Source organism: Garra rufa, chromosome 4 (assembly GCF_049309525.1).
Source record: "Garra rufa chromosome 4, GarRuf1.0, whole genome shotgun sequence".
In the NCBI taxonomy this organism is placed as follows: domain Eukaryota; kingdom Metazoa; phylum Chordata; class Actinopteri; order Cypriniformes; family Cyprinidae; genus Garra; species Garra rufa.
The window spans coordinates 30,708,707-30,722,246 of NC_133364.1; the positions used below are offsets into that span (position 1 = coordinate 30,708,707).

The 13,540-nt window shown below is 37.4% G+C and overlaps 1 protein-coding gene across 1 annotated transcript; it reads left to right on the forward strand.

The window, feature by feature from the left end:
• The first annotated feature begins 81 nt into the window (after positions 1-81).
• Positions 82-9,459, forward strand: LOC141333732 (suppressor APC domain-containing protein 1). The gene is made up of 4 exons (XM_073838846.1): positions 82-242; positions 2,507-2,656; positions 6,660-6,815; positions 6,924-9,459. The coding sequence occupies exons 1-4, from the start codon at positions 156-158 to the stop codon at positions 7,014-7,016; spliced, it is 486 nt and encodes a 161-aa protein (XP_073694947.1). The 5' UTR covers positions 82-155; the 3' UTR covers positions 7,017-9,459.
• Positions 9,460-13,540: the final 4,081 nt, after the last annotated feature.

Sequence of the window (13,540 nt, forward strand, 5' to 3'; positions counted from 1 at the left end):
AGTATCTATTTGCATTCCTCCATCCGTCCTTCCCTCCGTCCCTCCCTCTCTCGCTCACTCACTCTCATAAGGCTTCATATTTCTGTTTCTTGTTTTCTCTCTCTTGATTATTCATTTTATGTTATGTCTTGAGTTTGACGCCATCGTTTGTACACATGGCATGTGATGGCTATTACACCGTCCTCATCATCCCTCTCCAGAGCAGCCTATACAGCCCTGACGCACTGCACTGCTTCCACTGGGTAAGAGACTATTGACTATTGTGTAAGTTCCTCACTTGGAATGGGACAATTTGAAAACAGGACAGTTTTGCCTATAGCTATTAAACTTAAAAAGGAACATTTGTGGGGACAAATGTTAAATTTAAATTTTACAAAGCCTTGCCTGTAAAAAGGGCAGAATGTGGAGAAAATGTTTTAAGTATGTAGGCCTTATGTAGTTTAAATGCTTGCCAAGGTATTCTCAGTTGTTGCTAGGCAAGTGCTAGATTGTTGCTGAGGTGTTCTAGTTGCTAGGGCATTGCTAAAGTAGTAAGTGAGTTCCAAAGTACGTACTTATGCACGCTGAAAATGTCAAAAAGTGCACTTTAAATACCCTGGTGATTTACTTAATTAACTGAAAAAAATTAAGTGTGGATTTATGAATAACAATATAACCTTACATAACAAGTACATAGCGGACAAATACGAAGTGTACACAGGTATGTGCCAACAAATTAGTATATTGAGGGAAAGTCCATTTATTTCAATAATTTGTTTCAAAAAGTGAAACTTGTATGTTATATTATTTCACTACACACAAAGTGAAATATTTCAAGCCTTTATCTGTTTAAATTTTTATGTTATGGATTAAAGACAAAAAAAAAAATCCAGTATTTCAGAAAATTTGAATATTTCATGTGACCAATAAAAAAAGGATCTTAAACTCATTTTGGCTTTTTGAAAAGTGTGTTACTCTACTGTATTATGTCCTTTGTTGGGCCTCCTTTTGCACTAATTCCAGCATCAAGGCGGCGTGGCATGGAGGCGATCAGCCTTTGACACAGTTGAGGTTTTATGGTAGCCCCTGATATTGGCCTTCATCTGGTCTGCATTTCGGGGTCTCTGTTCCCTCATCTTTCTTTTGACAATACCCCATAGATTTTCAATGGGGTTTAAGTCAGGCGAGTTTGCCGGCCAATCAAGTACAGTTATTCCATGGCTATTAAACCAGGTACTGGTAGTTTTGGCTTTGTGGGCAGGTGCCAAATCCTGCTGGAAAATAAAATCATCATCTCTAAGCAGCTTGATTATGTTTCAAGCCACTCCTGAACCAAAAACAACGTCAGAAGCTTCTGTGATGGGCTAAAGAGAAAAAGTACTGGTCTGTTGCCCAGTGGTCCCAAGTCCTGTTTTCAGATGAAAGCAAATTTTGCATTTAATTTGGAAATCAAGGTCCCAGAGTCTGGATGAAGACTGGAGAGGTACAAAAGTCAAGTCCAGTGTGAAGTTTCCACAGTCAGTGATGGTTTGGGGAGCCATGTCATCTGCTGGTGTGGGTCCATTGACTGTGGACTTGATAAAAGACAACGCAGCTGTCTACCAGGAAATTTTAAAGCACTTCATGCTTCCTGCTGCCGACAAGCTTTTTGGAGATGATGGTTTTATTTTCCAGCAGGATTTGACACCTGCCCACAAAGTCAAAACTACCAGTACTTGGTTTAATAGCCATGGAATAACTGTACTTGATTGGCCGGCAAACTCGCCTGACTTAAACCCCATTGAAAATCTATGGGGTATTGTCAAAAGGAAGATGAGGAACAGAGACCCCGAAATGCAGACGAGCTAAAGGTCAATATCAAAGCAACTTGGGCTACCATAACACCTCAACTGTGTCAAAGGCTGATCGCCTCCATGCCACGGCACCTTGATTCTGTAATTAGTGCAAAACGAGGCCCAACAAAGTACTGAGGACATAAAACAGTACATTAACACACTTTTCAGAAGGCCAACATGTGTTTAAGATCCTTTTTTTATTGGTCACATGAAATATTCTAATTTTGTGAAATACTGGTTTTTTTTTTTTTTGGTCTTTAATCCATAATCATTAAAATTGAAACAAATAAAGGCTTGAAATATTTCACTTTGTGTGTAGTGAACGAATATAACATACATGTTTCACTTTTTGAAACAAATTATTGAAATAAATGGACTTTCCCTCGATATTCTCATTTTTTGGCACATACCTGTTAGCGTGTCATTTGGGACGTAAGGCGCTTTGGGTGGCTGAACCCCAATAAAATAGTAAATGAGATACACAAATAAGAATTTTTGCTGATAAAAATATTTGTTCTACACTTGTTTTTCTGTAGGGGTAGAAACACTACTGTTAATCAGACAAATATTAGCTGATTGAAAAGTCTATCCCTATCACAAACAATATCTTCTCCAATATATGCACCAGTCTCAAAGTTGATACTATAGTGTGGGGTTTCAATGTTTATGCTAAATTAATGTTTTTTTTTTAGCTAAAGAAACGTAGAGATCTGGAAAGACAAAAAGACGTCCTGTGGGCTGGACTGCAGGTTGTGGACCAAACACAGCTGTGGTACCATAATCGCTTGCAGCTGAATTTACAAAGGCAAGTTAGCTTCAGCACAGAAGACTTGGATGGAGAGGTATGTACTGTACCTTCACAAAACACACCTGAGTAATGCTGCCCTCACATAAAAGCAAAAAGAGTATACAACAGAAGTATAAGTTGACTTGTACTTCCCTGCTGAAAAATAAAACCCAGCTAAAACCAGCCTAGGCCAAAACTCCTCTAAAACCAGCCTGCTGACCAGCTATGACCAGCTAAAACCAGCCAACCAGCCTAGGCGGGTTTTAGCTGTTTTTTTTTTTTTTTTCAGGTTAGTTAAACAAGGAACACATACAAAATGTACAGTGCTGTAGGTGTCCTAGACCAGCAATGGAAACCACTGGCCTACACCTGACGCTAAATCAAATAGGCTTCTGTACTAACCCTTAACCTAAACCCTAGCCCTATAAAATATAACCCGTGTAGCTGATATCTACTATGAAATAGGGAAAGTGTTGAAATTTTGCTTGAAAAACTTTATATATACAGGTGCTGGTCATATAATTAGAGTATCTTCAAAAAGTTGATTTATTTCACTAATTCCATTCAAGAAGTGAAACTTGTATACTGTAAACATTCATTCCACACAGACTGATATATTTCAAGTGTTTATTTCTTTTCATTTTGATGATTATAACTGACAACTAATGAAAACCCCAATTTAGTATCTCAGAAAATGAGAATATTACTTAGGCCCAATCCCAATTCGATTTTCTACCCCTTCGCCTACCCCTCGCCCCTTCCCCTTGTCCCTTGAAACAAAGTGGAAAGGGGAAGGGCTAAAATATTTCCCCTAAGAAATGGGACACCACTACAACACTGTTATACGTCATCATACGTTGTCGCTAGTTCCTAATGTTATGTCAGAGGACATGAGCCGATGTTTATCACACATTCCAAGATGTCAAAAATGTTGTCATCTTGCAAAAAGTACAAATGTAAGGTGTACGCACCGTTCATTCACATGTGGCCGTAAGCAAAACAAACAACGCGTTATCACATGCACGGCAAATTGCTAATCAGTGTAGTGGTGCCGGGAGAAGTATATATGCTTCATTTGTGAATTTCGTTTTGAACTTTCTATTTGAACGCATTCGTTTACTGGATCCTTGGACTAAAATGTTTACAGGGGTTCACTGGTTTAAGAAATTTCTGATCGTAATTATCTGCTTCTTTTTATTTGTAAGGTATTGTTTTTATTATTATGTACTGATTTAAAATATTGGTGCGGGAGACGGAGCGGGCGCAGGTGCATTAGGCGCAATCATCAAATACATTTCAAAGCAAGCCGGCGCCACGGTCCTGACTGCATCATCACTGCCTTTATTGGGTGTTTTTAGCGAATATTTACATTTATTCACATGACTAGATGTGGTGGACTGCCATGATTTTGGCTAATACAGGACACTACTGAATAATGCGCATCATAGGGGATTTAAAAAGTGGAAGTGTGTATACACCATACACCTGCGTACACCCTCCACTACACCACCGTTGCAAATTGCCGTGCCACTGGTCTTTCATGTTTCTAACATGCGGTCAAGTGTATATGACATAAAAATATATTTTGTAATATCGTACAATCAGTGCTATCTGCTAGCAAACTTTAGTGATTTTTTTGCAAACATTTATTTACAAAACAACACCATAAACACAAACACAAGATTGAAGGTAATATACATATAATGAAACATTGTCATGAAAATCCTTATTAAAGGCAAACATTACTTATAATTTTGAGTCTGCTTGCTTGAGTGAGCATAAAGTTGGTCAGCAGCAGGAAGCATGAAGTGCTCTAAAATGTCCTGGTATACAGCTGCGTTGACCTTGGACCTCAGAAAACACAGTGGACCAACACCAGCAGATGACATGGCACCCCAAACCATCACTGACTGTGGAAACTTTACACTGGACCTCAAGCAACGTGGATTCTGTGCCTCTCCTCTCTTCCTCCAGACTCTGGGACCCTGATTTCCAAAGGAAATGCAAAATTTTCTTTCATCAGAGAGCATAAATTTGGACCACTCAGCAGCAGTCCAGTCCTTTTTGTCTTTAGCCCAGGCAAGATGCTTCTGACGCTGTCTGTTGTTCAAGAGTGGCTTGACACAAGGAGTGCGACAGCTGAAACCCATGTCTTGCATACGTCTGTGCGTAGTGGTTCTTGAAGCACTGACTCCAGCTGCAGTCCACTCTTTGTGAATCTCCCCCACATTTTTGAATGGGTTTTGTTTCACAATTCTCTCCAGGGTGCGGTTATCCCTATTACTTGTACACTTTTTTCTACTATCTTTTCCTTCCCTTCGCCTCTCTATTAATGTGCTTGGACACAGAGCTCTGTGAACAGCCAGCCTCTTTTGCAATGACCTTTTGTGTCTTGCCTCCTTGTGCAAGGTGTCAATGGTCGTCTTTTGGACAACTGTCAAATCAGCAGTCTTCCCCATGATTGTGTAGCCTACAGAACTAGACTGAGAGACCATTTAAAGGCCTTTGCAGGTGTTTTGAGTTAATTAGCTGATTAGAGTGTGGCACCAGGTGTCTTTAATACTGAACCTTTTCACAATATTCTAATTTTCTGAGATACTGAATTGGGGTTTTCATTAGTTGTCAGTTATAATCATCAAAAAAAAAAAAAAAAAAAAAAAAAAAAACCACTTGAAATACATCAGTCTGTGTGGAATGAATGTATACATTAGACAAGTTTCACTTCTTGAATGGAATTAGTGAAATAAATCAACTTTTTGAAGATATTCTAATTATATGACCAGCACCTGTATTTATTTATGGTCATCAATGAAAAAACAAATGGGTTTTTGCCAAAATAATAGTCATTTATGGCATCGACCAGAGAGGACTGATGTTGTGTTCACATGTTTGTCAGAAGATTCTTCTTCCAACTTCTGGATTTGTGGTTTACAAGTACACTATCAGTCAAAAGTTTTTGGACAGTAAGATTTTTTATGTTTTTTTAGAGAAGTCTTTTCTGCTCACCAAGCCTGCATTTTTATCAAAAATACAGCAAAAGCAGCAGTATTGTGAAATATTTTTACTATTCAAAATAAATGCTTTCTATTTGAATATACATTTTTTTAAATGTAATTTATTCCTGCGATTAAAGCTAAATTTCAGCATCATTACTCCATTCTTCAGAAATGATAGAAATTATGATAAACACATTTATAATGTTACAAAAGATTTCTATTTCAGATAAATGCTTTTCTTCTGAACTTTCTATTCATCAAAGAAACCTGAAAAAATTGTTCTGTTTTCAACCAAATAATAATAAATGTTTTTTGAGCAGCAAATTAAAACATCAGAATGATTTATGAAGGATCATGTAACTGGAGTAAAATCACAGAAATAAATTATGTATATTAAATTAAATAAATTTACTGTTTTTGCTGTACTTTGGATCAGGCTTAGTGAGCAGAAGGGACTTCTTTAAAAACATAAAACATCTTACTGTCCAAAAACTTTTGACTGGTAGTGTATGTCACTTTCAAGTGCTTTGTGTTTGGAAAGAATTAAAACATGGATAGCTAGCTTGCTACCAATAACACATATGTGACCCTGGACCACAAAATCAGCCTTAAGTTGCATGGGTATATTTGTAGCAATAGCCAAAAATATGGGTCAAAATTATCTAAATTATTATTTTCCAAAAATCATTAGGACATTAGGTAAAGATCATGTTCCATGAAGATATTTTGTACATTTCTTACTGTAAAATTACCAAAACTTAATTTTTGATTAGTAATATGCATTGCTAAGAACTTAATTGGACAACTTTAAATGCGATTTTCTCAATATTTAGATTTTTTTGTATATAGTTGTATCTCGGCCAAATATTGTCCTGTCCTAACAAACCATACTTTAATAGAAAGTTTAATTTTCAGCTTTCAGATAATGTTTGGGTGGATAATTTTCATTTTTAGCTGAACTATCCCTTTAACTGCCAAAATCTGAATTCTTGATTCTGAAGGCCTTGGTAAGCATAAGTTTTGTCCTAAGAAGTTTGTAAATAATGTAGCTGTACTTTTCAGGGCAGGTGGTCCTGTGCTATGCGGTCTTGTATGCAGCGTGTGAATGGGAGTCTGGGTAGTCTGATGAGTGACTCCTGTGTCTGGAACAATCTGGCCCCAGAGGAGAGTGGAGGTTCGGACTGGGACCTTCGGTGGAAAAATGCCACATTAGTCAAGGTGATGATGAGTAATAATAATAATAATAGTATTTTTGTTGTTTTTGTTTCTGTTGTGCAGTCCTGTTCATTATCAACATAACAAGCACTATGTGAATTTCATATACAGGAAGTGAAACGGCAAAATCAACAGATTTCCACGCTGGAGCTGGAAAAGACACAACTTCTTCAGCAGCTGGTGTCTTACAGCACACCTGATTGATGACATTTATCCATACATTTTCAACTTTAATTACAAAAGGGTTTCATTCAAATCATGCGTATTCAAAATGTAAATATTTAAAATAGCTTTGAAAAGACTGAATGTTAAAATTTATTTTAAGATGGTATATACAGTGCATTGCAAAAGTATTCATACCCCTTCATTTTTTTCACATTTTGTTTTGTTGCAGCATTATGTTAAACTGCTTCAAATTAGTTTTCCCCCACATCAATTTACACTCCATACGCCATAATAATGACAAAGCAAAAACCAGATTTGCAAATTTTACAGATTTATTAAAAATAAAGCACTGAAATAAGTACATTGCATTAGTGTTCATACCCTTAACTCAGTACATAGTTGAAGCACCTTTACAGCCTCAAGTCTTTTTGGGTATGATGTGACAAGCTTTGCACATCTGCATTTGGCAATTATCTGCCATTCTTTGCTTCACCTTTTCACCTCTCAAGCTCTGTCAGCTTGGATGGGGGCTGGCAGACATTTTCTAGAGTCCTAGTTGTTCCAATTGTCTTCCATTATGGATAATGGAGGCTACATGTTTCTGTGAACCTTCAATGCAGCAGATTTTTTTTTCTGAACTCTTCCCTAGATCACTGCCTTAACGCAAGTCTGTCACTGAGCTCTACAGGCAGTTATCTTGACCTCAGGACTTGGTTTTTGCTCTGATATGCATTTTCAGCTGTTAGACCTTTTCTAAAAGGTGTGTGCCTTTCTAAATCATACTCATTCAAATGAATTTGCCACAGCTTAACTCCACTCGAAGTGTAGTAACATCTAGAAGCAATATGAATGCTCCGGAGCTAAATTTCGAGTGTCCCAGAAAAGGGCATGAATACTTACGCAACGGGATCTTTTCAGTTTTTTATTTCTAATAAATTTGCAAAGTTGTTACAAACCAGTTTTGTGCTTTGTCATTATGATGTATGAGATGTAGAGATGTGGAAAAAAGTAATTTAAAGCAGTTTAACATAATGCTGCAACAAAACAAAATGTGAAAAAAATGAAGGGGTATGAATACTTTTGCAAGGCACTGTACCCAGTCCACCCTGTCCTCCATAATTTTGCAGAAAGACAATTATAGATATGTTCAGTTTTTTTCTTAAAATATTTGTTGATACTGCATTTAAAATGACTTGTTTGTAGTGATTCAAACTTACAGGTTTTGAAATATAATTCAAGTGTAACTCAAAATATGATCAAATAGTTGGAAAGAATAAAGACTCTCCCATTTCTATGGCTAAAATTAGTGTTGCAAAATCACTTGTATTAGTTTTGATATAATATAGTCATTATCTTGTAAAGACCACCAATAGAACAGAAATTAGAATGTTGGGAGCCTGTCACAGACCCAAAGCCTATAAACCAAGAGTCTGAGCCTATGCCCTCCATGAACTCTCTGCTGATGGAGAAGGTTGTCCCAGATCTAGAGCATGTAGCCATATTCATCTCGAGCCATGTCCATCCTAGAGGGAGTATTGGTCAAAGTTAGTCTTCCTGGAGTGGATTTCTACTCATGCTTCCACCCCTGAAGTGTGTTTGCTTTTGCCATCTTGTCAGGATTAAATGACTTGCTAGTCCATAACTGTTTCCGAGGGTTTCCTCCTCCACTGGTTTCCTCCAGAGGCCATGCTCCTGCTTTTCTGCTAGTCCTGCCCAGCTTCCAAGCTCCTCCTCTTTTGCCATTGGTACCGCCCAGCCTCCAATCATCTTTGCGTCACCTGGGTCTTGGCCCTGCCTTCTCTGCCTACTTCATTGGTTCCATGTGGCTTCTTGGCTCTGCTTCTTCCACTGAATTCATCTGATTCTCTGGCTCCACCCATTGGCCTGGCTCCAGGTCTCCTTGGCCCTCCAGCACCACCTGAATGATCACCTCTTTTGGTTTGGAGCTTGGAATCAAACCATGCAAAGGACCCAGAGCCTTATGACCATTTGGTTCCGCTAGCTTTCATACACTATTAGTTTGTAGTCCTTGTTTTAATGTGTTTCCTATCTCTTTCCTGGGCTCTGATCACTAGTTTCCATAGTTACTGATTGTTGTACACCAGTTTCTTGTTGAGTTCCTCATTATCCTGTGTATATCCACCCTTTTTTTCAACTGGGAAGTAAGCCTATGGGTAAGACTTCCAGTTCATTATTCACTATTGGGAAATAACGAGAAGAACAACAACGTGCAGCAAACAGTAAAACTGTTTGCACTACAAACCAATGTGTTTATAATTAAGATAATATATTAAAATAATATGGTAATACTCATCAATTTGCAATATCAAACTGCAAAATGTACTGTTTTGCACAGCTAAAAATTGCTGCGGATGAGATTGGAAGCCAGACACATACAATTTACAAATGGCCCACTCCAAAGGTAAGAAAAAGGTGGATATGTTCTCACTTCTTTTTTTGGTATTGTGTTACCCATATGTTAAGCAGCTATGTTTCTTTCTCATTGTGGAATACCTTTGTTGTTTTTTGTTAATAAAGTTAACAAATGAGTTGCATCTGGGTCCACATCTTTTCACATCTGCTTGAATAAGATTTTCATCAGATTTTCATAGTCCTGAAAGTAGACAAAACCCCCCAATCAAACAAGTGAGAGAAAAATATTTTCTTTGTCATTCAGTTATTGTGAAAAATGATCCAGTGTTAAATATCTGTGCATTGCAAAAGTATGTAAATATTTGCTTTCAGTATCTGGTGTTGAACCCCTTTTGCTGCAATAACTGAAGGTATAAATGCTGATCAGTCCTTCACAATAACATGTAAAAGTTTTAGCCCATTTCTTCGTGCAGAACCACTTTAACTCTGTGATGTTGGTGGGTTTCCTCCTATGAACTGCTTGCTTAGGTCCTTCCACAACATTTTAATTGGATTAAGGTTTGAACTTTGACTCAGCCATTCCAAAACATTAACTTTGTTCTTCTTTAAACATTCTTTGGTAGAATGACTTGTGCTTGGGGTTGTTGTCTAACTGCATGACCCACATTCTCTTGAGACTTAAACAAATTAGTGATGGGCCATTCTTGAACGATTCGTTCATTTTGAACGAATCTTTAATGTGACTCGGGAAGAATGAGTCGTCTCGAGGAGTGATTCGTTCAGTCGCGCATGCGCAATTGCGCAACTATGAAAGAAGAACTAATCAATTCTCTTTCCGGCACAGGCAGCATAGGTTAAACGTATGGGGCTGTCACGTGATGAATGAACGACTCGAACCCGGACAGATAGAGGTGAGGGAGCTAATCATAGACTGAAGACCCAGGTAAACAATGAATTAATCTTTTCAGTTTCTAATAGCATTATAGTTTTGTCTTGTTTGTAGTGTGATCAATGTTTGTATAAGCAGTAGGCTTACATGTGTTATGGAAGTAACACGTAGCTTTTTAATTATATTTTGGTAAAATGAATGAAATGACTCGAAAAAAGATTCGTTCATTTTGCTGAACGAGACTCAAAGATCCGAGTCGGTAAAATGATCCATCACTAAAACAAATGTCCTCATGTTTTCCTTTAGAATTTTCTGGTATAATTCAGAATTCATTGTTCCATCAATGATGGTAGGCTGTTCGGGCCAAGATGCAGCAAAACAGGCCCAAGTCATAATACTTCTACCACAATGTTTCACAGATGGGATAAGATTCTTAAGATGGAATACAGTGTGTTCTTTTCTCCGAACATAATAGCTTCTCATTTAAACCAATTCCAAACCAAACCAAAGTTCTATTTTGGTTTCATCCATCCATTAAACCTTTCTCCAATAGTCCCTCTGGCTTGTCCACATGATCTTTAGCAAGCAATTTTCTTTTTGGAGAGAACAGTAGCTTTTTTCTTGCAACTCTGCCATGCACACCATGGTTGCTCAGTGTTCTCCTGATGGTGGGCTCATGCACATTAACATTAGCCAATGTGAGAAAGGCCTTTAGTTGCTTAGAAGTTACCCTGGGATTTGTGGAGTCCAAACTCTTTAGAGATGGTTTTGTAACCTTTTCTAACCTGATGAGCAACATCAACTCTTTTTCTGAGGTCCTCAGTAATCTCCTTTGTTTGTGACACGATTCACTTCCACAAACATGATCAGACTTTGATAGATCCCTGTTCTTTGAATAAAAAAGCTCACATTTGAAAGCACATCTGCACAGATTCAGACTCTAATTTCACCTTTAAATTAACTGCTAATCCAAGAGATTCACATACTTTTGCAACACACAGATATGTAACACTGGATCATTTTTCTCAATAAATAAATGAAAAAGAAAATATTTTTCTCTCACTTGTTTGGGTTCTCTTCGTCTACTTTCAGGACTGTTTCAGGATGTTTTGGGTCATATTCATGCAGAAACATAGAAAATTCTAAAGGGTTCACAAACTTTCAAGCAGCACTGTATATAAAAAAAACATATATATATATTTTTATTATTCTTAATATTATTATTAAAACAACCCACCATTTAGCTCTACGCAAGTTTTATTCAAAACTGAAATGAAATTTTCAATCTGGACCACAGACCGCCAGCAGAGAGCAGCAGAATATCATATAAATAAATTAACTTACTGTACTGCACTATACTGTTCTGCTGAACTCACAAGATGTTGTCAGGTAGCTGAAGCTGAAGGCAAATCAGTTCTACATGATGGCAGCTTAAAAATCATCTCGAAGTCCATTACAATATGGAAAGTATTTTTATTTCTCCTATGGACAATTGTAACTCTAATTGTAAGCTGCATATTTTCAGAGATCCTGCTTCAGGTTAGGTTCTCAGTCTGGTTTACAAAGCCTGTTTTTAGCCTTTCCAATTTAGTGTACTCATTGAATTAAATTACAATTCCTCTATTTGATGCCATATGTCAATTCTGATCTATCTCTGATCAATCTTTCCTCTACTTTGCAGTCTTTTCTGATCTCTGTTCAACTGGAAAAGTTGTTCTCTCTCCCTCTCTCTCAATTCAATGTTCAGATCAAATGAGCTGTATTGGCATTTCTTAGTGTTGTAATGACTGCATGTACTGTGTATGTATTAACATACACAAAAATGTATTAAATACATTTATATCTTGTTTTTTTCTGGATTTGGTAGAAACATTAAATTTGGTGCTATTTGTCTATTTTAAGTAGGCAAAATGTTGTGATACTCACTCACTGTTGATGATAGATGCTAATAGAACCTGCCTTAGGAGAATAAAATGATCTAAACATTCCAAATAATTTGAATAATTTGAAAAACAATTTGACAGTGTTGACAAAAAGTGGTGACACAACTTTAGGAAACATCTCATCAGACCACAGGACATGGTTGCAGTAATTCATGCTCTTGGACAGTTTGTCTTCAGCAAACTGTTTGCTGGCTTTTTTGTGAGCCAGCTTCAGATGAGGCTTCTTTCTGGGATGATGCCTATTATTGCAGTGTGCGGCGTGTGGTCTGAGCACTGACAAGCTGACCTTCTACTTCTGCAACCTTTAAAGCAATGCTGGCAGCATCTGTTTGTTGAAGCCAGGTTCTGCACCTGACGCAAAGAATGAGTGCTCAACTTTGTTGATCGACCCTTGCACGGAAATTCTTGGAAATCCTCTGTATGACCCTGACCACTGTAGTGTAACTTGGTTTCAGGGTGTTACTGAACCTCTGATAGCTTTGGCCATCTTTGTGGAAAGCAACAATTCTAATTCTCAAATCCTCAGAGAGTTCTTTGCCATGAGATGCCATGTTAAACATCCAGTGGTCATTATGAGAGAATTGCACTTAAAGCACCTAATTTAACTGCTCTAATACAAGATACAACTTTGTATGGTCCTGTCAAGCAGACACAAACATAAACATGATGAATAGAACATATAGGGCAACATACTGCTGTTAGGGTGTACTCGGTTTTATTGCCAGCTATTTTGACAATAATGGCTGAATGTTGAGTTATTCCCAGAGGACAGTAAATCTATACTGCTATACAAGCTGCACATTGACTACTCTAAAATATATCCCAGTTTCATTTCTATAGTTTTGTCCTGTGAGAAGATATACTAAAATGGTTGCTGAAATGTGAAGGGTATACTCACATTTGTAATATACTGTATATTTATAAACTAAATGAGTGATGTTTATCAAGACAAACATTGATGTTGGCTTGAGAAAGCCTGGCCTAAAATGATTTTGATGTCTTGAAAACAATGCTTTTTACCTAAAACCAAGTGACAGAAAAAAAGATGCCATTGAATTAGTGTAATGGTACCAGCACATGTTCAGAGATCTTCCTGATGCACCCTCTTTTCTGCCGGCTGTGTTTATAAAGCCTCTGTCACAACATGTTACTGTTTGTACCCTGGTGGTCTCGCAATGAAATTCCAGCAGCTGATAAGAGCTATCTGCTGATCATATAATACATTTACACCAAAACACACACAAAGCCTTTTTTTTTTTTTTTTTTGCTTATCTATACTAAGACTAAATATGACTCCTTGCCTTTCCACATTTACATGTGACTACAAGCTGAACGGTTTACAGTGACAAGTTTTGGCA

Coding starts and splice junctions, on each gene's coding strand:
- LOC141333732 (XM_073838846.1), top strand. CDS start 156: ATGGCATGTGATGGCTATTACACCGTCCTCATCATCCCTCTCCAGAGC. Junction 243..2,506: donor CACTGCACTGCTTCCACTGG/GTAAGAGACTAT, acceptor TTTTTTTTTTAG/CTAAAGAAACGTAGAGATCT. Junction 2,657..6,659: donor CAGAAGACTTGGATGGAGAG/GTATGTACTGTA, acceptor TGTACTTTTCAG/GGCAGGTGGTCCTGTGCTAT.